Genomic DNA, 27151 nt, shown 5'->3' on the forward strand with positions numbered 1-27151 from the left:
CTTAGACATTTAGCCTATTTAGTCACATTATGCATAGCTGTTGTCACTTTGTTCTTGTGTAGTGTATTTTTTGTTGATTGTTGTGTTTGTCCTATTTAATGTCTTTCTGCTGCCTACTCTCTGTGTCCTATTTCAGTTATTTTCTGGTCACTGTTTTTGCTGCTGTAACGATTTGAATAGCCCCATTGGGGATCAATAAAGTATTATATTACGTTGTTTCATAATCTTAACCATCATGTTCAATAATCAATATTCGAGTAAACCCAATTTGAAGAAAGTCTCTGTTACAAGTCAAAAGGCTAATTTAAAACTAATAAAAGATCTCATAACAACAGGAACATATCAATCACTTCTTGTTTTAACTTAACACTATGAGTTAATACGGCTTGTACTGGTGACATTATCCATTGAAGAAAACTAATTTTATCATGTCAAATGAACTCATAATTCCTCACTATTTTAACTCCCATTTTCAAGTTAAGATAATTAGGGCCACGGAGCAAGGCACTATTGTTGTACTGCATGTTTCTTCTTAATATTATTTTTCTTCTTTCTCCCGTTTTTCGTTCCTTAACTCATCCTACAGCTCGGAGAGTTGTAGGATGAGTTCTATATCAAAGTTTGTGTCTTGGGACTTCCGGGTATGGCGACGATCTGGTCGGTGGTGTAGTTCGAGAGCTCCCAGAACAGTCCGACATTTCCCCTGCTTTAGAGTAACTAACGTGATCATATCTGTCATTTCTTATGGGGAAATACCAACTAAGAAACAATAAGACCACAATGAGTTCAAATAGTGAGAAAAATGAGGATATGGCGACAGGAGAAGTCGATTCAGGTGAAGTTAACATGCAGGCTACAATGGATGCTCTGCAGGCAAGCATGGATGCTATCCATGCGGACATAAAAGCGGGACACGTGGACATAAAAAAAGAACTGTGCAGATTTTGTGAGTCAATCATCCCTGTGGCCGAAGTGGAGGAGTGGAGTGTCGACGCGAAGGGTGTGCTTCTCCAGGCTTTGAATAAGCAAGAGCACATTGTGTCAAAATTAACAGATTTAGAAACACGTTCCCGCAGAAATAACCTCTGCATCTTCGGGATCCCCAAAGGGGAGGGGGGAAACAATGCATGTGAGTTTCTGGAGAAAAAGAGAGAGATACACCTCAACGGGAAGAGTGTACTTCGACTACGACTATCCAGTAGAAGTGATAAAAAAAGAGGAAGGAATATGCGCCATTGAGAAAGGAGTTAAAAAAAAAAAAAACGGGGACTCAGATTCCAAACACCCGCAAAACTCAATCTTTTATGAAGAAGGACCCACTATGTACAATAATGCAGAAGAGCCAACGGAGAATATGATGAAGAAGGAGATACTGACAGGTGACGAAGGAACTGCCCAGGGCAACGCTGGCACACCCCAGACAGCTATGACACCCCGCAAGAAGCCGGGAGAAAACGCATGGCAGACCAGCGGCTTACCGAGATGATGGAACCAGGCCACAGACATCAAGTGAGACAAAGAGAAGCTCCAGAGATTCCAACCAGCTCTCGCACTCCAGGAGAATATGACCTGAGGTACACTCGTGAGTAGGGATATTTTAAGATTTCACGTATCATAAGACCTTGGATGAGTCATGTATTTCATTCCAAATTTTCTGCAAGGGTGAGAAGGGCGTCATCATTATAGGTAAAAACATAACATTTGAACCAACCAGATCTATTGAAGATCCCAGTGGGCATTTTGTGGCTGTCTCAGGCAAGTTGTTTGACATCCCAGTTATTCTAGTGTCTATGCCCCTGTGTGGGATTATGACAAATTCATTACTCATCTTTTCTCCTCCCTCCCAGACATAGACAGTCATTACCTGATTATAAGTAGCGATTTCAACCTTATTCAGGATCCTATTCTAGATAGGTCCTCTTCTAAACCCCTCTCAAACTCTACACTGAGATCGTTTGTAAATCAGCTTAGCCTATGTGATCCTTGGAGATCTCTCAATCCATCCACCAAAGCCTTTTCATTTTTCTCAAATGTCCACCGTACATATTCTCAAATTTTTTTAGGATAATAGACTGCTGCTCTAGCGAGTATCACAGTATAGTGATCTCAGACAATGCTTCCCAAACCACAGTCCTCTTCACACACAGTGGAAACTTTCCCAGTTTTTTTTTAAACAATCCACATTTTAAAAAATTATTTCAGGCAAATGACACCCCAGACATCACAAGAAGCACTCTATGGGAGGCGTGTAAAGTATATTTGAGGGGTCAGGCAATTTCATTTGCTTCTCAGCAGAAAAAAGTGGACACTCTCTGGTCTGGTTCTCAGATCAAGTAGTTAGTATTGACACACAATGTGCCGCAGCACCTGCTCCCTCTCTTTATGACCAACGTCTCAAATTCCAGGCTGAGTTTCATCTTTTATCAACATCCAAGGTTGAAACAAAATTGTTAAAAACAAAGCAATGGTATTTTGAAATGGGAGATAAGGCGGGCAAACTCCTTGCCCATCAAGCTAGAGCTGCAGCTCTCTCGAGGCTAATCCCCAGGATAAAATTGCCATCAGGGGCAGTGGTAGGGGCAGGGCTCAAATTGGTAAATGATGCGCTTTTCAATTTCTATTCCGACTTGTACACCTCTGAGTACTCACCTGAAATTTGGAAGAGCCATAACCCCCTGGAGATGTTCTCATATCCTAAAGTTGGTGGCAATCTGGCTGACAAATTAGGCGCACCAATCACAGGAGGCAATTGGGCAGCTACAAAATGGAAAATCCCCGGGCCCAGATGGGTTTGTGGTAGAATTCTACAAAGCATATTCAATCCTAATAACCCCACATGTCTTCAATGAATCCTTTAATAGTGGCAGGTTGCCCCTAACCCTATCAGAAGCTAACATTTCTCTTTTATTAAAGACAAAGACCCCCTTGAATGTAGCAACTATAGGCCCATTTCGCTTTTAAATGTGGACCAAAAGATTCTCGCCAAGGTCCTGGCCTCTCATTTTCAACAAGCCCTACCTGCCCTAATTTCCACAGACCAGACTGGGTTCATGGCTGGAAGAAACTCTTCATCTAACACATCTATTTGCTCATTGATTATATTTCATGATTTATATTTAGATAGTATTAAAAATACAGTTAAAAGTAAGATTACAGGATTCATCAACCTGTGACCCTTCGAACCCCAAACTGTGCCTCTTACCACTGCGTTACCTTTTGTTACCTTTTGTATTTTCTCTTGCAAAAATCTTAAGTTTTAATTAATAGCACTAGAAAATGTATTGTGTTACGTCCTCTTTTCCCCTTAGATGAATAAAGGTCGTAACATAGCGTTTCATTGTTTACATGTCAGTTGAGAAAAGCTCAGAGTTCGAACCGTTGAGGAAGAAAAAGAGTCAGTAGAAAAAACTTTAAAAAGAAGATCAGTTTGTTTTATGAGTTAGTTAGTTAGTAGCCACGATGGACTGTGAAGGTATTTTTTCGTCACCTCTGAAAAGACACCAAGAAGTCCTGCTACGTTTCTCATAGAAGCTACAGTTAAGTTCCCACACCCGTCACACCTGAGGTGGCAATTTCTTTAGATGCTGAGAAAGCATTTGACAGGGTTGAGTGGTGTTATGTGTATGGATTTGTGTATGTCTCTCTCTCTGCTGTAGTCCTGCAGGTGAGAGGTGGGAGGTTGACTGCCTGCCTGTGTGAAGAGCTGTGGATTGGCTCATACTCCAGCCAATCAGAGAAGGAGGGACATTTGAAAAGCTTCAGTTGTGTTGCTCTCTCTCTCTTCTTTGTTGGATAGGTAGGTTTGTGGTGGGGACTAGGGACCAAGGTAAGACTGGGGTACCCTCTACATCTGCACACGTAGACGGGCTATGTTATCACATTAGGTTATGGGTTGCTGCCACGATTGTATTTTTATTATTTACGGATGTTTTGTAGCCAGTACAGTCAGGCCTTTTTTTTTCTTATCTTCACACAGAGATAGTTGAGCTAGGCTCATTTTGATTGTAATTTGTCTATTTTATTTAGGCACAAGCTCCACTGGTCCCTCTCTCCCCCCACATTGTTTGAAACCTACATCTGTTGTGTACCTTTTCATTTATGTATTGAAAATAAATCTCTTTTCTTTAACTGCCTCCCATCATCTCTGAATTTTTCTTTGTTGATTGTCAGCGTTTCTGTTTCCAGATAAATGGAAAGGTAGCAATTGGGGGCTCGTCTGGGATCAACCTGTTTTACCTTCTGACAATCAATGAGAAATTACTTGCGGGGTTTTGTTTGGCATTTGACTGAAAATGAGTTTCCACTTGCAAGACTTTGTTGACAATCCCTCATTTGAAAAGGTTGATGTGTGTCGGAAGGATGATTTATTGTGTATTGCAGCACACTTTGATATTCCTGTTCAGAAAAATAGACTTAAGAGAGAAATCAAGAGGCAGATTCTAGAGAAATTGGATTTATAGATAGATAGATAGATTTAAATGTCCTAAGTTCAGCCCAGCCCGTGGCTGAGGTTGCGGCTGATGATGTCCTTTGTAATATAGCCGGTGTGTTGTCCCAGGGCATCAAGGAGCCTGCTGCACTATCCACACCTCCTGCAGACCATGCTGGGAGAGCTGCACCAGCTACGTTGCCTCGTTTTGACCCTTTCTCTCCTCCATACTCACAGGAGTTCAGTCAGAATTCCAAACTCAAGGTACGCTTAACTCGCCTTCAGCTGGAGGCCCAGGAAAAAGAGGCAGCGCGTAAGGTAGAGTATGATCTCCGCCTGCAAGTACGAAAGTTAGAAATTGAAGCAGATAAAGAAATAAAACTAAAGCAACTTGAGGTAGAGGCTCTGAAAGTCTCTTCCAGTCCCTCATTGAACATGGCTGACACACATTTTCATACAGTATCCACTAAGCAAGTTTTGATGTGAGTAAAAATATTGCTTTGGTACCAGCATTTCGGGAGGCCGAAGTTGATTCCTATTTCAGTGCATTTGAACGTATAGCCTCAGCACTCGACTGGCCAAGAGACATGTGGCCTATCCTCCTCCAATGCAAACTGATAGGTAAAGCACAAGAGGTAGTGTCTTCCCTTTCCTTAGATGACAGTTTGTGATATGATGTATTAAAGGAGGCCATTTTGCGTGCTTATGAGCTTGTTCCTGAGGCCTATAGGCAAAAGTTTAGGAATCACAGGAAATCGAATGGTCAGACTTTTGTAGAGTTGGCACGGGAGAAGTGCACCCTCTTTGATAAATGGTGTGCTGCCAGTGATGTTAAAAACAACTTTGAGATGCTTCGTCAACTAGTTCTGTTGGAAGATTTTAAAGGGTCTTTGCCAGAGAAAGTGGTAATGTTCTTGAATGAACAGAAAGTGTCGTCATCATCCAAGGCTGCTGTTCTTGCGGATGAGTTTGTGCTAACTCACAAGAATGTGTTTGCATCTTTCCCTGGATCTGACAAACCTTCTGTTGTACGTTCCACCAGACCTGATTCTGTCCGTTTTGCCCCTGAAAAGGCCAAAGGGTCCTTGTCCCCTACACAAGAGAACCATGAGTGCTTCTATTGTCATAAAAGAGGCCATGTTGTAGCTCAGTGATTTTCAACCAGTGTGCCGCGACACACCAGTGTGCCGTGAGAGATCGTCAGGTGTGCGGCGGGAAATTATCTAATATCACCTAATTAACCATTGTCGGGTGTCTGTGCTGTAATAAAGTGTAACAGATAATGTAATACTCTTCTATTTCAGTGGGTGGCAGCAGAGGGCGATAATTACCTGTAACGACAATAGAGTTAGCGCTGCACGACACGTGACAGTTTGGTATCTCAGCAAGACGAGCAAGTGACAGTGATGGAGAAGTTTTTGAGAAGGGAAAATGCAAATGCAGAACAGGGCCCTGGACAAAATTCTGACACAGATGAAGGCCCTAGTATGAGTGGTCAAAAGAAAAAAGATAAGACGGTGAGCTCGAGGCAATACAGCGAAAGCTATCTTTCATTTGGATTTACTTTCACCGGGGATGTGACAGCACCGACACCGCTGTGCTTGGTGTGTGGTGATCAGCTATCCCATAGCGCCATGGTGCCAAGCAAGCTGAAACGCCATCTCCAAACGAAACACCCTTCCGTTCACAAGCCGATGGACTATTTTGTACGCTTATGTACAAACAATGAGAAACAGGTAACTTTTTTTAGAAAAACCACAAAGTTAAACGAGAGAGCCCTCAAAGCTAGCTACCTTGTTGCTGCACTCGTAGCTAAATCAAAAAAGTCCCACACTGTGGCAGAAACATTAATACTGCCAGCTTGTAAAGCCATTGTAAATGAGATGCTCGGCCCTTGCCAGACGTATTGATGACATGTCTGCGGACATCGAAACTGTTGTTTTGGAAAAGATGCGCATCAGTAAGAAATGTGCCTTGCAACTTCATGAGTCGACGGATATTAGTGGACATTGTCAGCTCTTGGCCAATGTGCGTTTTGTGGATGGAGAAACCATTAGAGAAAACTTCCTATTTTGCAAGGCACTGCCAGAAAAATCATCAGGAGAGGAAATATTTCAGGTCACGTCGGAATATCTTGACAAAAGCGAGCTTACGTGGGAAAACTGCACAGGTGTCTGCACTGATGGAGCCGCAGCCATGGTCGGGCGCATCAAAGGCTTCGTAAGTAGGGTCAAAGAAAGAAACCCAGATGTTATCGTTACGCACTGTTTTTTGCACCGTGAGGCCCTCGTTGCAAAGACCTTACCAGCAGTTCTAGCTCCTGTGTTGGATGATGTTGTGCGCATAGTGAACTTTGTGAAGACGCAACTTTTGAAATGTCGCTTATTTGCGTCTTTGTGTGAGGAAATGGGAGCGGAACATAAGGTCTTATTGCTCCACACGGAGGTCCGGTGGCTGTCGCGCGGCAAAGTGCTGGCCCGTGTGTATGAGCTGCGAGAGGAACTTAAAGTATTTCTGACAAACGAGAGGTCCGATTACACAAAGCTGCTTGCAAGTGATGAGTGGTGTGCAAAGCTGGCATACCTGGCTGATATATTTCATCATCTGAATGAACTGAACACACGGATGCAAGGCCGAAATGAAAACCTGCTTACAAGCACTGATAAAATGAACGGATTCCATTTAAAGGTGCAGCTCTGGCAACAACATGTGCAGCGTGGCAACCTTGAGATGTTCCCGCTCACCGAGAAACGTCATGATGGCAACACTGCTGTAATGTGCGAGGTGATTGGCACACATTTGAAAACTCTCGAGGAGAAGTTGTCATTTTTTTTCTCTTCAGCCTTCACAGAATGCCTTGACTGGGTTAGGAACCCATACAGCTCAGCATCTGTTGCTGGAAAGGACATGATTTTAAAGGAGCAAGAGGAACTCATTGAACTGAAACAAGATCGTGGTTTAAAGCTAAACTTTGCTGATCTTCCTTTGGACAGTTTTTGGTTATCTGTTGCCAAGGAGTTCCCCATTCTGGCCAACAAAGCTATTTTGACATTGCTCCCGTTTTCAACCACATATCTATGTGAGCTGAGCTTCTCAAGCTTGACTGCGATAAAAACGAAAAACAGAGAGAGACTGAGAGCTGTTGAGGAAGAGCTTCGTGTGTGTCTTTCTACCATTCCTGCCAGGATATCCATTTTGTGTTCATCGAAAAAGGCCCAGGTTTCAGACTAAGTGAGTATAAATACATTTAGAAACTATATTATTAACTATATGTATTGTATGTACTGTGTTAGAGTGTCATTTTGGTTGCTGGTGTGCCCCAGGATTTTGTAAGTGTAAAAAATGTGCCGCGGCTCAAAAAAGGTTGAAAATCACTGTTGTAGCTGACTGCCTGTCATTAAAACGGAAACAATTACCCTCAACTCCTCAGCAAAAGGATGTGTGTTTGATCAGAACGTTTCCAACACTTGTTACTGAGAAGTCTGAGGACATTAATGATGAACCTGACTCCTGTTTCAAACCCTTTATCTCAAAAGGTTTTGTCTCATTGAGACTGTTGTCAGCTGTCAGCTGGTTCCCAGTCAATCATCAAGGACGGTGTCTTACCTTTGTCATCTACTACCTCCTGTCAGTCTAGTTAATGTGCTTGCTCCACTACACAGACTCCATCTCCAGTGTCTTCTTCTTAGTGGGTGGTTCAACGTAGCAGTTCTCCCCGACTTGCCCATTGCTGGTGTTGATCTCCTCCTTTGTAATGACATTGCTGGGGGAAAAGTGAGTCCAACTCTAGTGATAGTGGAGGTTCCTGATGCAATCAGTACTTCTTGTGACAGCCAAGAATCTCTTGAAATTTTTCCAGCTTGTGTAGTCACCAGGGCTCAGACAAAGAAACATGGAACGGGCCTGGCTGACTCCTTCTTTGTAGATCAGCTGGCTGGTACTGAAACTCCTGAGTCTGAGAATCTGCCAGTGTTCCAAGCCGATCATGAGCAATTCGGTTTCTCAAGTACAGAGGCAGTGGAGCTGCCGGCCACGAGAGAGGAGTTTATGTCAGCCCAACAGAGTGATAAAACACTAAAAAACTGTTTGTCTTCTGTTCTTGGTATTGAAGAAGCAAAGGGAAAGAAAGTGGCTTACCTCATGGACCATGGATTGCTGGTCCGCCGTTGGAGTACTGATGTCTCGGATGGGGGAGACTGGAATGTAACTTATCAAATTGTGGTCCCAACAGAATATCGCTCTCAGGTACTGTCTCTGGCTCATGACAATCTGTGGGCTGGACATTTAGGTGTCAAAAAGACTTATGATAGAGTCCTTAGACATTTCTTCTCGCCAGGACTCAAGTCTGATGTGGTGCGCCATTGCCGCTCATGTCACGTATGTCAGGTAACTGGCAAGCCAAACCAAATGGTTCCTCCTGCGCCACTCTGTCCCATAACCGTGTTGGGTGAACCGTTCGAAAAAGTCATTGTTGACTGTGTGGGCCCGTTACCAAAGACCAAATCTGGCAACCAATTTCTTCTAACTATTATGTGTGTTTCCACTCAGTTCCCAGAGGCTGTTGCGCTACGGAAGATCACTGCTCCAGTTGTCAGTAAGGCACTTATGAAATTCTTTACAATGTTTGGCCTTCCTAAGGTGGTTCAGACCGATCAAGGTACCAATTTTACGTTCCCGAGTGTTTTCCCAGGTACTGAAAACCTTGGGCATTAAGCATGTGACTTCAAGCCCTTATCATCCTGAAAGTCAGGGGGCACTCGAAAGGTTCCATCAGACCTTAAAGTCCATGCTCAGGAAACACTGTTTCGAGTCTGGAAAGGTCTGGGATGATGCTGTGCCATTTGTGTTGTTTGCTGCTCGTGAAGCTGTACAGGAGTCACTCGGATTTAGTCCTGCCGAACTGTTGTTTGGACATTAAGTTCGTGGCCCCATAAAGTTTCTCAAAGACCAACTTCTATAGCCAGAAGGGAGGAAAGTCCATAGCATCCCTGAGTATATGTTGAAACTCAGAGCTCATCTGCAGCGTGCCTGTGATTTGGCCAAAGCCTCTCTATCTTCTTCTCAGGTCAAAATGAAGAAGCACTATGACCAGAAAGCTATTGCCCGCTCGTTTCAACCTGGTGACAAAGTTTTGATTCTCTCTCCTATCTCTGGTTCTGCTTTGTCTGCAAAATTTTCCGGTCCCTATGTTGTGGAGAAGAAAGTAAGTTACACTAACTTTGTCATTCAAACTCCTGACCGCAGGCGCAGAAACAGATTGTGTCATGTGAACATGATGAAGCCCTACTTTACACCAGAAGATGCAAGTGGAACGCCAGAAGTTCCAGAAGTAAAAGAAGTTGTGTCACCTGTATCTGTTTTCTCAACAGTGAGTGTCGCTGAAGAGGATGGGCTGGTTATGTGTAGTGCCACACCACAGGGGGTAAGACTGAAAAATTCTGAGCTACTTTCTGATTTGTCTGGATTTTTGTCTCACCTTCCTGATGACCATCGTGGTGATGTTGAGAATTTAATATCTGGCTTCCCATGCTTGTTTGGTGATATCCCCTCTCAAACTACTGTTGTTACACATGACATTGTCTTAACTAACCCAAAACCCATCAAACAACATGCCTATCGGGTTAATCGAAGAGGGAATGCATGAGGAAGGAAGCAGACAACCTTGTGGAACATGGATTCGCTGTGCCCAGCTCCAGTCCATGGAGTTCACCATGTGTCCTGGATGAGAAGTCTGACGGCAGTCCAAGGTTCTGTACTGACTTCCGTAAGGTGAACTCTGTGACCATCCCTGATGCACATCCATTGCCACTCATTGATGACTGTATTGATGAGATTGGTCCAGCAGAGTATGTCAGCAAACTTGACAAGCTTAAAGGTTACTGGTAGGTTCCGTTAACACCACGTGCCTCTGAAATCTCCACTTTTGTCACCCCAGATCATTTTTTTCAGTACACCGTAATGCCTTTTGGTCTCTGCAATGCTCCTGCTACCTTTCAGAGACCGGTCAACAGGGTCCTGGGTGATGTTAGACACTGCAAGGCATACATGGATGATATCGTGGTATATTCTGGTGACTGGAAGTCTCACATGGCTACCTTGAGGGACGTGTTCAAGTGTCTAGCTAATGCCTCGCTAACTCTCAACCTTCAAAAATGTGAATTTGGGAGAGGTTCCATCTTGTATCTTGGTCAGCAGGTTGGTCGAGGCCAGGTGCGCCCTGTGGATGCAAAGATCAAAGCGATTGCTGCAATTCCTGTGCCAACCACCAGACGGGAGTTGCAACGGTTTCTGGGTATGGCTGGATACTACCGCAGGTTCTGTAAAAACTTTTCTACTGTAGCAGCCCCATTGACCGCACTAACCAGTCCATCAAAGCCATTTGCTTGGTCTAGTGAGTGCCAACAGTCTTTCGAGGATCTAAAGTGCCCTTAGTTGTAACCCTGTCTTGTCTGCTCCAAACTTTTCCTTGCCCTTTAAGCTGGAAGTTGATGCAAGTGCTGTTGGAGCTGGGGCTGTACTGCTACAGGAGGATCTTCAGGACATCAACCATCCTGTCGCCTACTTCTCAAGGAAGTTCAACAAACACCAACTGAGGTACTCAACGGTCAAAAATAAACACTTGCATTGCTGTTTGCATTGCAGCATTTTGAGGTTTATCTTGCATCCCGTGTTAACCCTATAAAGATTTTCACGGATCACAACCCCCTAGTCTTCCTCTCCAGGATGTAAAACACTAACCACCCCTTAATGCGTTGGTCCCTGATTGCGCAAAACTACAACCTGGAGATTGTCCATAAAAAAGGGTCTGAGAATGTACTCGCTGATGCCTTGTCACGTGCATTATAGGCAGGATTAGTTAAATTGTCCAAGCCTTTGGTTGGACTTGTATGGGTGGGAGTGTTATGTGTATGGATTTGTGTATGTCTCTCTCTCTGCTGTAGTCCTGCAGGTGAGAGGTGGGAGGTTGGCTGCCAGCCTGCGTGAAGAGCTGTGGATTGGCTCATACTCCAGCCAATCAGAGAAGGAGGGACATTTGAAAAGCTTCAGTTGTGTTGCTCTCTCTCTTTCTCTCTTCTTTGTTGGATAGGTAAGTTTGTGGTGGGGACTAGGGACCAAGGTAAGACTGGGGTACCCTCTACATCTGCACACGTAGACGGGCTATGTTATCATATTAGGTTATGGGTTGCTGCCACGATTGTATTTTTATTATTTTCGGATGTTTTGTAGCCAGTACAGTCAGGCCTTTTTTTTTCTTATCTTCACACAGAGATAGTTGAGCTAGGCTCATTTTGATTGTAATTTGTCTATTTTATTTAGGCACAAGCTCCACTGGTCCCTCTCTCCCCCCACATTGTTTGAAACCTACATCTGTTGTGTACCTTTTCATTTAAGTATTGTAAATAAATTAAGTATTGTAAATAAATCTCTTTTCTTTAACTGTCTCCCGTACAAGTGGGAATATTTGTACTATGTCCTGTCTAAATTAGGTTTTAGCTCTGACTTGCATGGATTAGACTCCTTTATAACTTTCCAACTGCCCATATCCTTACAAACAGGGTTAGGTTGCCCAATTTCGCCCTTCGTCTGGGAACCAGACAGGGATGCCCCCTCTCCCCCCCTCCTGTTTGCTCTAGCCGTCAAACCGTTGGCCATTTGACTTCAAGGGGAGGGGAGAGTCGAGGGCATCACCAAGGATGACGTCACCCATAAGCTGTCCCTGTATGCAGACGATTTGTTATTATATGTGTCAAACCCCGCGTCGTCCATCCCTGTTATTACAGACATTCTAACCCAATTCGGCAGATATTCTGGTTACAAATTGAATTTTAATAAAAGTGAACCTCTTCCTATCAATCCCCTGTCTAAGAAGATGCCACTGTCTTCTTTCCCATTTAGAGTCATTACAGACGAGTTTCGATGTCTAGGCATGTTCATCACTGCTCCTTTTAATGACCTTGTGAACAACAATTTTCGCCCTCTCATTGATAAGTGCAAGCTTGATCTGACTGGCTGGTCTTCTCTCCCTCTCTCCCTATCTGGCAGAGTTAACCTGGTACAGATCGTGACTCTCCCTAAATGTCTGTACTTGTTTCAACATATTCCAATTTGTATCAGACGATAATTCTTTCAGCAGCTAGATCAGACAATATCATAATTTCTGTGGTTGAATAAGCCCCCCGCATTAGAGAAGTTGTCTTACAACTCCCCGGTCTTGCACTACCCAATCCTATCCAATACTATTGGGCATGCAACATTAACTAACACACACACACACACACACACACACACACACACACACACACACACACACACACACACACACACACACACACACACCCCGCCTTCCAAATATCTGTATCCCCCAGGATACAAAAACCGTTATCTATATATATAGGACCTATCATTGATCCCCCAGGAGAATTGTTTAAACTATTTAAGTCATCAATTGTCGTTTACACCAGGTGTTTAATGAATGAATGATGAATGAATGTTAGTGGAAGCACAAGTGTACAAGCACTCAATCGAGCTGGAAGCACAAGCCCAACGTTTATAGACAGATGGGAGAAAGCAAAAAGAGGTAATGCTAAATGTTAACTGACTGAGTGAGCACCTTGACTACATAGCGTTTTCTTCTACACATCACTGCAGACACCGACACTGAGACTGACAGATGACAAAAAAAAGAAAGAAAGAAAAAAGCGATCGACCTCACGCTGCACTCAAAGGCGAATCCGTGTCGAACTCATACACAATTAATTGCAAATGACACGCTAACATTTAATTTCCTATTAATTCAATGCAACGTTAGAAAAACATTGACATATTTTAATGTTACTGTGTATTTACCTTTATTTTGGCATACAAATTCGGGTAGTTGTCCTGCAGGTGGTAAAATATATTAGATGTGTTTCCTCCTTTGACTGCAATAACATGATTTACATGCTGGCAAGCTGTCTTCAAAAACGACAGCCTGGTTTTTCCTGTATCCAAAATATTCCCACGCAACTGATTTAACACTTTTGGTCGGGGGAAATAATTCTTCTGCAACACACGCGGGCGCGGCAACACGTGGGTGCTGCGTAACTTTGTTTTCGTTCTGTTTGAGTTGCCCTTAACTATGGTTCTGACATAATATTTTCTGATGGTATTCAGGAAACGTTACGATCAATTAATCATAGCGCGTAATACCACGTTTAATTGTGAAATCGAGTAATCGAGTAATCGTGACATCCCTAACTCCCACCCAAACCGCCAAAACATTAGGAAAATCTCATTAACAGCACTACAGCGTATGATCCCCCCACCACACGACCAAATGTGCCACCCCACACCATTCAAACAAGTCTGCCTAAACATTATGACCACTCACACTATTACAGTAGGATGGGGAACCTCATTAACGCAGCAGTTGTTGCCCAGCTGTGGGCCTGCTCTCCGTGGCAACAGAATGCTGGGTCTCAGACAACCTGCCAAAAGATTATGACCGCCTAGGTTTGGAGTGAGGTGAATATCCAGTTCCTCAATATCAGTGCTCAGTGAAAGATGATCATATGTCTGTCTGATTAGCTCTGGTCGTGGATTTGATTCACATGTTGAGAGAGATGGTACCCCCAGCAGTAGTCCCTCATGGCAATTTCAAAATTTCCCCGAAGAAATTTTCTAGTTCTAGGGAGACAATGCATTGGGTCCTATATTACTCTCCACCATGTTTATTCTTGGGAGGCAATGCAACATGTTGACTCGTGTATTCCACTCATTTGAACATTAACAGCAATGGCGGGAAGATGTGACATTTGCAATATTTATAAAAGGAGGGGGGACGCATTAACACAGCAGCTGTGTACAGCAACCTCACATTGAAATGTGCACCCCCCAACATTGAAGACAGCTGTATGATGAATGTGAGGTCCAGATTAGAGATTTGGAGTCCCTTGGGGTTGTTTCAGATACATATAGAGGATTGTCGTGCCCCATATTACTCCCGATGATACCAGATGATTCAGGTCATGAACTGATGGTTTAAGAGCTCACTGAATTCCTGCAGCGTGCCGTGCATTTAACCAAGGTGGGAACAGTTACCAAAGATTCACAGCCCACTCACCAGCACTGTCATAAACCACCCTTAGGAAGTGGAAGGGTCTCAAAACCAAGCTTTCCATCGGTTGCAGCTCTCCACACATGCAGCTTAAATTCTTCTCAAGGCTGTTTATTCTGTGACAGCAATAGTCATAAATCTGAAAAGTGTACAGATGATACAGTCAGTGCACAAAGGGAAAAATGAAAGAAAACGGGGAGGTGTTTTGTGTCCTTGGGACAACTGCATGTTGCTAAATTCTGCCAAAACAAGAATGTCTCATGCAGCAAGTGTGGACGGAGGCACCACACTACGTTGTGCGATAAGGATGAGCAAACTGAGCCCATGAACAATCCACAAGAGACAAATGATACAGTCATTTCTTCTGTAACTTCCCATACAATAAAGACGAGTACAGGGAAGCCAAATACAGTTCTGTTGCAGACAGTAACAGCTAACTGAAGAGCTGTTCTTGGGAGGAGATGGACTTGTGAGATTCTGTGTGGTTCACACATCAGACAGGACAATATTAAGAAGACCAATTGAACTCTTATATCCTTTAGAGATTGTTTAAAGTGCTCTTCCTGAGTGTACTGTAATAACATAAAGTTACCTGTGTGTTTGTGTGTGCATGTGTTGTGTGCGTGTGGGTGAGGGTGAGGAGGGTGCGCTTGCGTGTGTGTGTAACTGTAATCACAAAATTACCCATGTATTGAGTGTATGTGTGTGTGTGGGTGAGGAGGGCGTGCTTGCGTGCGTGTATGTGTGTCACTGTAATCACAAAGTTACCTGTGTAGTGTGTGTGTCGGTGAGGAGGGCGCGCTTGCACGCATGTGTGTGTGACTGTAATCACAAAGTTACCTGTGTAGTGTGTGTTGTTGTAAGTTAGCACAGTTAGCATACGGTTAGCACAGTTAGCCTGTGTGTGAGAGAATAATGTTTGTACATCCTACTACTCTTCCTGAGTGTATCTGTAATTGCAATAACATAAAGTTTCCTGTGTGTTTGTGTGTGCATGTGTGTGTATGTGTGTGGCGCGCATGCGCGGGCCTGTGTGTGTGTATGTGAGGATTAATTCCAGGAGTAATTCCAAAGCTACCTGTGTGGGTGGGTAGGTGTGTGTGTCGGTGCGTGTTGTAACATTAATGTATGGGACACAGGGATCAGCTGCATTAACAGCAGAGACATCTGATTAATGAATTGGTCTCAGCTGTGGCCCAGAGCTGCGGCTCAGGGGTTGCCGTGGCAACTCATAGGGGTCGTCAGTGACAATGGAAGCACGCGGAGCCGGGACACAGAAAAGAGCTTGATTTCCCCACTTTTCGCTGGTCTTACATTTGGGCTTACTGTGACAAAACGGTAGCTCCTATCAGAAAAGCAAGCAGACCGTGGGCATCGTAAGACCTTCCTGAAGACTTCGATATGTTTTTTGTCCTCCTGGAGTAAATATTTTGGACACACTCGCGAGTTAAAGACAAAGGTCCCTTCTCCTTTTCTCAGAAAATCTTTGCATTGGAGTGAATGGAGACCAGACAGGTACTTTACCGTGAACAGAGGCTCGCAGTTTAAATTCTGTACGTCTCATTGTTTTACCGAGCACATTGTGAGAGACACAACAAGTTTGTCTACAACTGTGGAAAAAATCGTGTGTCTAGTATGTAAATTGTGGCCAGGACGAGCGTGGAAACAGAAAAAGATCATGGTCATTGAACAGTGATTGATCAACAACAATAAGATCTATCAAAACGAGGATTAAGTCACCAATACACAAGGCTTGTGTCTACATTTTAAAGTTTAAATAAAGTCTGTAGGTGAAAGTATGCCTGAGCAGTAGACCTTTGAAAAACAGTCTTTTTTGGGTTCTTTTTTACGTCCGTCCCATTCATTTCCAATGGGAAATTTATCCAGTTTATCGCAAAAATTCGTATTTCAGAAAGAAAAGTAATAGCACACCAATCCCGATTGAGCCGCACGTTTTGATATATAACTCTTTGAGCTGTAGGGCGACGAGTTAAGGGACAAAAATGGGGAGGAAACAGAAAAAAAAAAAAAGAAGAAGAAACACGCAGGATAACAATAGGGGCTCGCTGCTTGCTGCTGTAGACTGGAGGCTCAGGCGTTGCCCCGCAGCCCCTAGTAATAATAATAATAAGAAACGCTTGGGATAACAATCGAGGCCCCGTAGCCCCTAATTATACTTCACAATTTGAAACCCGCTGGGAACTTCATACTTGAGCAACTCTTCAAAATTAATGTAAAAAGATTATAGAGAGACCATTATCTGGATGCTTGACAATAAATGTCTGGCTGCCCATCCTCAAAAAAAGATCTGTAGAATGAACTCAGATGACCAGGTAAGCCAAAAGGCGGCTATGGCTCAGAGCGGATTGTCCATGAACCGAAGGGTTAGCGGTTCGATCCCCCGAGTGTGCCATATGCCGAAGTGTCCTTGAGCAAGACACTGAACCCCTAGTTGCTCCCAGTGCAACTGGCACTGGTGTGCGAATGTGTGTGTGCTTGTGTGAGTGAATAGGTGGATGTGTCTCTGACTGTAAAAAGCGCTTTGAGTACCTTTGAGTAGGTAGAAAAGCGCTATATAAGAGCAAGACCATTTACCAAAGCCAGCCATTAATTATGCTGTCAGGAGAAGATGGTGGTTTTCTGCTGAGAGATGAGTCACATTTAGAATTTCAGAAATTTCCAAAAGATTGAGTTCCTCAGTATTATATTACGGAGCGATTCCTCTGGTGATATGCTACACATGAAGACCAGGGACAGCATTAACCAAATAGTTTCTATTGGGGGCAAACTATAGTGAATTCACATGCAACGTTGTTAAACAAGTTACGCAGTTGGCAGCAAATGCATGTTAATGTGATATAATCTTGTCATTGATGTCACATGCATGACCTTGTTGTGCAGTTTGCTCTAGTCATTGCACTGGTTGGTTATATCATTGTCTTTGTAGTTTTTTGCTTGCATCCGTAACAGAAGCCAGTGGGGACAGTGATTAAGTTAAAGTTAAGTAAGTTAAAATCACTAATATACGCTAAGTGATATGTCCTTTCAGTTCCACGGTTGTTTTGAATTTTCCTTTGATTCTAAATTCAGCTAACATTGATTTTCATTTGTGGAGTAGTCCAGATGCTAGAGTTTTAGTTGTCATAGAGATACATTCAATATACAACAAAACAGTTAATCGTTTTATTTAAAAAGTCTTTACTGTGAGTGTGGTGGTTTCATTTTTTGTCTTTCTGATATTCCCTCTAATACAGGGGCTAATGAAAGAACACCTTTGGTTTTCTCTCAGGAACTCAGGAGTGTTATTTGGTAGGATAACTGAATAATGTTAAAATTCATGTGCTGAAAGTGCAAAGTAGCCAGTAGGATTCAAATGTATAAAATAGTTTATTGAACTCAGATTACACTTCAGAGACTTTCTGGTTTCAAGCAAAGTGATATGATTCTGAATTATGCAAGGAAATGTTTGTGGTTTTGTGCAACTCCATGTGGAAAAATAATGATGACAACTGGACAAATCAAACTAACCTTTTCTGCACTAAATCAAAACACAGTCAAGTCTTTTGACATTCCTTGACTATATAAAATGCATACAATAATTCAATTCAATTCAATAATGACCGAGTGCTGGGTCTGACTGGCATGCAGAGGTTTATACGCAGTTTTGGCTGAGTTGACAGACAGTTCAATTTAAGAGGAGTGACAGAACTTAGACAACTGTCTTGGCAACTGAAACAAAGCCTGATGTATGCTGGGGTAATCCTACCATCAGGTCCAACATGTTGCCACAAGATGCTGAGGCGGCTGCGTCTCAACTACTGAGCCCATCTACAAAAGGGAGCATTGTAGCTTTACCTAATAGGTGGCATTTATTACATGGGGGAGCATTAGCTGATAACACAGTGGGTGCAAACAGGTACGAACATGCACATTGCTGAAAAAAATGAGCGCCACAGACATAAATCTATTCATCAAACCTCACCAAAACTTAATCACACACAGTGAGCAGATGTCTGGAAATTCCCAGTGAAGTCATGGCATCAAGTCAGGATCACCAAAACACAGGGAGTTGTTGTGTTACAGACGGTGTTATGAAAAGATCTCTGGTATGCTGATATGACATTATTTGGAATGACTAACTTCACAACTTGCAATAACAAAAACTGGTCAGAAGTTGATTTGACAAAACACCATAATACAAAAACACTCTTTGGAAGATAAAAAAACATCCAAACTTGAGATTAATGAGGCACAAAGCAAAATAAATGTCTCTTAGAAGGGTTTAGGAGAGAGAACAACAAAGACTCTTGTTCACTTGATGTACCCAGTTTAACTCAAAATAAAAGTAGAGTTGAAAATAATTAAATGTTTGCAGAACTACACGAGCAAATATAATCTAACATCCACTTTTAAGTGGATGTCAGTGAATTTGTTACCTGTATTTTTACAGATACACAGATACAACAGTCAGAGACACCTATACAAATGGATAACAATATAGTGCCAACATACAGGTCCAACAGATAAACCAGGCATCAGATTTAGATTAGACTAGGACTAGACTATTGGATATGATGGATCATATCATGAATAAGGAGGTCTAACAGTATTGCACTGCTGTCATGTTTGGCAGGACTGGCTTACTGACAGACACTCAATACAGTTTTAAAACAAATGTTAGGTTTTCAATTGCTCTCTGCTTGCTTGACATCCACACCTAGATATCTCTAGATATCATCTGTTTTCTTCTTTTCCCCCTGAGTCAGCAAACAAGCTGAGTATTTAACCTCCAGCATTTGTTAGATGACTTGTCTCTGCCTGCACAGTCTGATTATCCTGTTCACTGAAAGTAAGTCTGGTATCCATTAAAACTGCAGAAATCTTGAAACAAATGTTGCCATGAAGAAGCATAGATATGATTTTCATGCTGTATTTCAGCAAGAAAAAGGAATGTTCATTCCAAAATAAGGACAAATACATGCCTACTCATTACAAGTATAGAATCAGTGTCTCCTGGGTTAATTTTCCATAGCGTAGATAGATATGTCAACAATCACATTGCTCCTATAAAGCAAATTAAAACCAGCCAGGACAAATTATTTTAAATAACAAAATAATTTACAGTGACTGTCCCAATGTACACTAAGAGTGTAGGCTACATGCAGTCATGGGGAAAAGAATGTGAAACGTCATAACAAGCACAGCAAATTACAGACTAATAACTTTTATGTATTTCAGCTTGCATTGTGTTTCACATCTGCACCACATCTTTGAAAGGATGTATTTAATCGCACGCCATATTCTGTTGCTGAACATAAAATAGTTTTCATGTCACCTTAACACAGCCAACCATGAAATGTATAGTACACTTCCATACACATTCTGCACAGCAACATTTCACCTGAATCAAATGGTTTCACGAACTGCCATGAGATTGTGTTGTTCTCTGCCCCACTCACTATTGACCCTACCCGCTGCTGATTATTGGGTCGTTTGAGTCCACATTCTCAGTTTGTGACAACTCTCAAGTTTTACTTTTAAGACAGGGTGTGACATACCTGCAGCTGCTGTTTGGTGGTCCTTCGGTCGAGTACGGGTAGAGAATGCACACAGAGGAAAAGGTGGAAAAGCAAGATGCTGCCGTAAAACACCACAGCTTGCATCGTCTTCTCGAGTAGCTGGAATCTATAGCTGAAGCTGTTACCTGCAGATAGAGCAGACAGGAACAAGCTCCGCTACGGTTGCCGCTCAACTGAATGCTGCAGGCTGAAAACGGCTGCAAACCTTACAGCCTACAGCGGCTTTCTTTGTCAGCTTCAGATGACAGTTTACGAGCTCCGAAGAGCTCATCAGGTGCAACAGGCGTCATTTAACCCCTTTCATTCCCAATGAATATTTCCCATGAAAATACATTGTATATAAATATAGTCCAAATACAGAATATAATACTACAGAATACAATAGAATAGTGCCAAATATTTCAATCGGTATTTCAATCTCTCTCTTTGATCACGCGTTGTCTACAGATGCTATCCCGTGATTGGACAATACAGAAGAAAGGGTGGTCCAACCAGCGGATTCATCAATAGGAAGATTCCTCCTCATCTATCTAGGCAGCCAATCATAGTTGATCTGCAGTTTTGGATATTCCAGATTAAAGATTGAAGATTACTTTATTGATTCCCACGGGGAAATTGTTTTGCTCAAGCGTCCCAAGATAACAACGAACATATATATGAAAAAACATAGCCATAAGAATAAGAGTCAAAGAGTTAACATAAAATAAAATGATCTTAAAAATAGAATAAGAATAAGAACTAGAAAATTCCCTCTGGGAAATTTTGAAAAGCCCGCGTAATAAGGCTCCCCATTCCATTGTAATGCTGTAATGGTGTGAGTGGTCATAATGTTTTGGCAGACTTGTTCATATGGTGGGGTAAAGATAAGTGACTAAGTCCACAGCTTCTGTGTTAATGACACCTCCTGTCATATTTTAATGCTTTAATGGAGTGAGTGGCATTTGGGCGTGTGGTAGAGGTGGGGAGTTCATACACTGCAGACAGAAGGAAAACTGCAAAAGAATATTTTTCCTAGCTGCAAATGTCAGAATATTATACAGTCTTTTGTTGACTGCTGGAATAAATGCCTGCAGTGAGGGGAGACATTGTAATCAAAAATCTTAAGTTGTATTGCTCTTGTCCAAGTGCAGATTGAAATCGTTTTTGCAAGAGACCAAATGGTATCCCACTTGTCTTGACACTCCTGTGACCCCCTGCACATCAGTAGTAGAAAAACCATTAAGCACATGGTACAATGAGCTTAGATACACTTATAAACAATAAGGGTTGTGCTATGTAGGCTATATAATGCCTTATTTGCAAATGCAAAAAAATAAAAAAAATACCTTGTTTGGACAATTTGTAATTGTTAGTAAGCTGTTCAAATGACATAAGCTTGTCATCTGGCTGGATCAGCTCTGTATCAAGGTGCTGGGCTGCAGCCATCACTCATTGTTTATCAGTGAAGTTTATTGTGAAGTTTCCTGATGATGGATGTGGTGCATTAGTTAGTGCCCACCGTCAGTGCTAAGAAGCGTTGATTGCGTTGACTTGATCTTCCCGGATTTAGTTGTGAAATTAAAATGGGAGGGGAGCCATGTCTCCGTGAAAGTGACTGCATCCTTGCCCTCCGTGCCCTCGGGCAGCCCGACCAGGCGGAGGTTATATCTGCGGCTGCAGTTCTCCAAATCATCTTCACTATCTGCCATGTCGGTTATTTGTTTCTCAAGTTTTGTCACTTTAGCATGCAACATATCCATTATATCTTCCATGACTGAGATCCGTGTCGTGGCATCCAAAGCCTGCATCTATGATGTTTGTTCACGTACAGCAGCAAGCAAAGTGTTAATTTTAGCATCCAATGACTTTGTAATGTTGTCAGTGATCTTGCTCAAAGCCAAAAGAATACTTGGGTTAACATCGCTCCCGGATTCCTCGATCTCGATCATTAGCATCTTTGTGTTCAACCGCAGCAGGCTCCATAGCTTCACTAGCGTGCTCCTCCTCAATATTTTTCTTAGCTCCTATTGGAAGAACACGCAAACCATGGGCATCATAAGACCTTCCTGAAGATTTTGATATATTTTGGGTCTTTCTAGAGTAAATATTTTGCAAACACAAGCGAGTTTAAAAAAGGAGTCCCTTCTGCTTCTCTCCTGATGAAAATCTTTGCAGGAAATCTTTGCATTAGAGTCAAGTCTCTAGGTGAAAGTATGCCTGAGTAGTAGACATTTGAAAAACTCCTCTTTTTTGCTCTTTTTTTTGCCAATCCCATTAATTTCAATGGAAATTTTTTTGCAGCTTATTTCGTAGCAAAAACTAATAGCACATCAATCCCGATCGAACCGCACATTTTGATATATAACTTGTCCTACAGCTCTTAAGGTTGTAGGACAAGTTAAGGGACAAAAAAAGGAGGAAGATGAAAACTAAAAAGTCCCTCTGGGAAATTTTGAAAGGGCCACAGGGGCTACTGCCGGGAGTACCATCTCTCTCAACATGGGAATAAAAACCCATGACCAGAGCTCTGATATTGAGGAGCTGTAATCACACAAGTCACCTGTGTGTCACATGAAATTATCTGTGCATGTGTTGGTCAATATTATATAGAAGGAGCACACCTACCACAAACATTCCTTTTTTTCCAGTATTTATTTTTTACAACAACCTATGACCTTTCAATCTCAAGTGTGGGAGACAAGATCATAAAAAAGGATAAAAGGGGATGCAGGCTCATGTGACAAAGTACAGTTAAGTGGGAGGGCAGTGATGATCTTCAAAGCTGTCTGCAAATACACACGCAAAGAAAACATCTGTAAGATGTGAACATGAATCAAGACAAATTGAACTCATAAAGATACAGTACAGTCTTTGATAATGTCTCTTACTTGTCTTCTGCTAGCTTGCTGTCTTGATATTTAGTCCTCTTCTTCCAAGATTGTAAAGGTTGTCATCTTCCTTAAAATATTCAATACATTCTTCAGTAACAGTTATCAAAGTGTTTAAGCTTTGATAATCACACACAGTCGGTGCGTTCACATGCAGAGCTTAATCGAGCTATGCTCCAAATTCGACTTTCTGATTACAGTCCTTGTTCCAGTTTACACACTGGAAAAAATGCCCCTCCAAAAAACAAACAAACAAAAAAAAACAAATACAAGACTTTTTTGCTTGAAATAAGCAAAACAATTCTGCCAATGGAACTAGTAAAAAATGAGCTTGTCAAGATTTCTTGATATAAGATGCGATATTTAGGACTTTTGAGATAGAAGTGGTCTTGAAATTATTTTGAGCTATATTTTACTAGTATTAGAAAGTGGTGTGTATCATAATAAGCTTGTAATGCTCAAAAGTAGCTTTTTGTTTTTTCACTGTTTATGTCATCCCCCTTATTTCAAGTGTATTTAACTCATTATAAGTTGATAGATAGATAGATAGATAGATAGATAGATAGATAGATAGATAGATAGATAGATAGATAGATAGATAGATAGATAGATAGATAGATAGATAGATAGATAGATAGATAGATAGATAGATAGATTGATTGATTGATTGATTGATTGATTGATTGATTGATTGATCGATTGATTATTAATCCCAAACTGGGAAATTGCACAATAGTGACATTGTCCTAGATTTTAGACCAGCACCAACTTGAAATAAGATTAGAAAGTGATTATTTAAGCATTTTTTGGATAAAATATGTCTTAAAGTTAGCTGGAAATACTAATTTTTTACTCATTGTATCATAATAATAGTAATCATTATTCATCTCAAGTAATTCAAGTACATTTAACTTACTGTAAGCTCTGCAATAGTGGCACTGTTCTAGATTTAAGACAACTACCTACTTGAATGAAAACTAGTCTTGCATTAAACAAACAATTTTTTATTTTCTCTGCATAAAATAGAACATGCTTTTGAAATGCAGGAGTAAACAGTTCTTACAATCCAGTGCAGTTGGTCAGTTACACTGAGACTTCACAGCATGCAGCGTTGACTGGTCATATTGGTCGGATCCTCCATGGTCCTCCATGGTCCGCCATATCCAAATCAACAAGTGTGTTATGCCATGTCATCCCGGTGCTTGCACAAATCAATTAAACTGCAATATTCCTCAGCTACTGCAAAATCATCCCTCCTTTCGTACTGTTGTGGCTCATCTGTGCGGTAATAATGACCTCAAACACCAGCAGTTCATAAAGCTCAGGAACGATTGCACTCGCCTAATTGACAACATCATTCAACTGAACAAACGATGTGTAGTCTCCGGGCCCCTCCCCCCTCCATCATGCGGCGACCAGAGCTATAGAGTAAAACAGAGTTACGACACTTCCATTGACTCCCGTTGTAAAAAAAAAAATGACGGACGACACTTATGGAGGGACCAATAGTTCCAAACAAGGGACGGAGCTCCGTTGATCTCAATTGCTCGTCATGAACAATTACTGGTAAATTGATGAAATAACGGCATTTTAAACGGTTTTTTTTTATTTTTTTTTATTTTTAAGCATTAGCTATGAGAGGTATACTCTTAGACATCATTATTTTTACATTTGGTTTTCATGAAATATCGATGTTAATGTTAAAAATGTCATGGATTTAGGGACCTAGCTTAAAGCTTGGTAACGGAGGCTAACGCGAGATAATTTCACTAAAGTCCGTTAACCTTTTGTTGTCAGGTGACATTATGTAAAGTTCTTTTGATCGTTAGGTTTTAAAACATTACCAAAATACTACCACTACTGCTAATACTAAAATGCTACTGCTGTTATTGCTACTATCACTTAAATACTAGCTGTTTTACTTCTGCTGCTGCTATAACTACTACTACAATAATAATAACCTATAATAAGGTTTTGTATCCTGTTGTGCCTGCTGTAAATCGAATTTGAACTGCCTTTTTGATGGTCTCATTGCCCCACCGAATCACCCCTTTTTTCTTTTGGCTGAGTGCATGAATCAGGTCCTGATTGAATGTTGAAGTAAACTTTTTTTGAAGGTTGTTGTTTCTCCTTTTAAGTGCCAAATTGATCCTTTTTTGTCGTGCTAGAGCCCTCTCTGCTTTTATCCTCATATTTCTTTCCTTCTTCAATTCCCACAGCAGGTCATCCATACTGGCCTTGTCATGAATGACCCCTGGCACACTGGTTCCTGGATGAGTGGCCCCTGACTGCCTGGCATCTGGCACACTGGTTCCTGGCAGACTGGTTCCTGTCCCTGTTAAAGTGGCCGCTTGGACACCGGCCCTGGAGTGACTGGCCCCTGGCAATATCAAAGATCACAGGCTTCTCCCTAAGCACTAATGTCAATCAGGGGGATGGTGGGGGGGTCATTTGTCTATCTGTTTATCTAGCAGTCTATCTCCGCCCACTGATATGATGCCGGGAATGTATTATATCAAGTATAGATTAAGCACTACCTGCTGTCTTATCTAACCATTCTCCCTGATCCTGTTTAGTTTTTTACAGGACACAGATGAAAAGCATGAGAAGGGTGTGAATGGAACGGCCATAAAAGGTCTTGTTTGCTTGTGTATTGGTTTGAAGTTTTCATTGAGGACCCTTAAACAAAGCAAGATCTTGTGACCCTGCCTTCACCTTTACAATCTGTCCATTTATGCCACCAGCTTTTAGCCTCGTCCCGAGACACATGCAGGAGCCCTTTTCCAGGCAGTCTTGAGTGAGGCGACTGTGAGGACATTCTTTCCCCTTTTCCAGAGCTGTCTGTGTGTGTTTATGGTTTCATTGCCCCACTTTGTTTGTTCGTTAATGGTTATTGTTGTAGTTTGTTCTTATTATTCTTTATTATTATTATTATTATTATTATTATTATTATTATTATTAATGGTAATCATAATAATAATAATATATTGTGCATGGTAATAACAATATATATAATTTATTATTATTCCTATTCATTTTTTCTTGCACACACACACACACAAACAATTGTTCTTGTTTCAATATTTTTTTAATAAAAATCTTGTTTATTTAACAACTTTTGTACCAGTCATACTTATTCCAGTCCATCAGCTCTAACATAAATTTCAAGTGTGAATAATTGCTTGTAGAGTTAGATTTTGACTGATCATATTCAAACACAATTAGCGGTTGTTTGATAGATCTGATACATGGCTCCATCTTGAAGTCTCCATGGTTCTGATGCATGTCATACAAAAAGAACTAAATGTCCTTTAGTCTCCTACATGTCCTTTTAAAATAACTAAACTTGGTAATAGAGATAAAACGTACTTTGGAAAAGCTGACATTTCACAAAACAGATAAGTACTAAGAGTGCAACAATAATAATAGTCCAATTATAGTAAAAAAAAAATGGTAACTTGTTTAACTGCAAATACAGAACCAACCTTGTAAAGTTAGCATTGCTCACATAAGTAACCTAGCCAAGCTAACAAAAACTTTTCCCTCCAAAAGTTTATTATCAATGCAGTACTTTCAATTGTAAACCCTACAGCTCAAAAGCATAATTGACACCAACATACATACAATAGTGCAAAAACGGTTAAAAAACAAAATGTGTGTGTTGTTTTATTTTGATATTTACCATGCAATAGCTCACTCTGTCCCATACAAATCAGTGATAACTTGCGGTTTGTTTGGAACTATTGAGGGTTACATGAACCATGTGACAGCCCTAGCAGCGACAACAAAGCATGTCACAACTCTGTTTTACTCTATAGCTCTGGCAGCGACGTAAAGTTTAGCCGACTCCGGCAGCTTCATGTCTGGCTAAAAGGCTACTGTACCAGCGCTGGCGTTCCATACATGGATAACTTCACCACTTTCCTCAGTAGATCAGACCTTTTCAAACGAGACCGTCTTTACTTAAATTACAAAGGGTCCCGTCTTCTGTCTCTGAACATCAACCTCACTCTACTAGCCGTCCAGTGCACAACCACCGATTGACTGTTCACACGACACACCCCCTACCAAACACCTTCCTCCGCAGTTAATGTAGCAGGTCCTCCCAACATTGATATATTGGGCATATCTGAAAGTTGGTTAACTCATTCATCACCAACAGCTGCCATCAACATATCAG

The 27151-nt window shown here is 41.6% G+C and overlaps 1 protein-coding gene across 1 annotated transcript in view; it reads right to left on the reverse strand.

Annotated features, from left to right (window-relative positions):
• The window catches only part of LOC124996845 (stromelysin-3-like), a 70540-nt gene extending 50074 nt beyond the window's left edge, over positions 1 to 20466 (reverse strand). The window contains exon 1 of the mRNA XM_047570185.1: positions 20084 to 20466. Within this exon, the coding sequence (XP_047426141.1) occupies positions 20084 to 20188 (105 nt within the window). The 5' untranslated portion in view covers positions 20189 to 20466. The remainder of the gene's footprint in view (positions 1 to 20083) is intronic.
• Between the last annotated feature and the right edge of the window lie 6685 nt (positions 20467 to 27151).

Source organism: Mugil cephalus, chromosome 19 (genome assembly GCF_022458985.1).
Source record: "Mugil cephalus isolate CIBA_MC_2020 chromosome 19, CIBA_Mcephalus_1.1, whole genome shotgun sequence".
Lineage (NCBI taxonomy): Eukaryota > Metazoa > Chordata > Actinopteri > Mugiliformes > Mugilidae > Mugil > Mugil cephalus.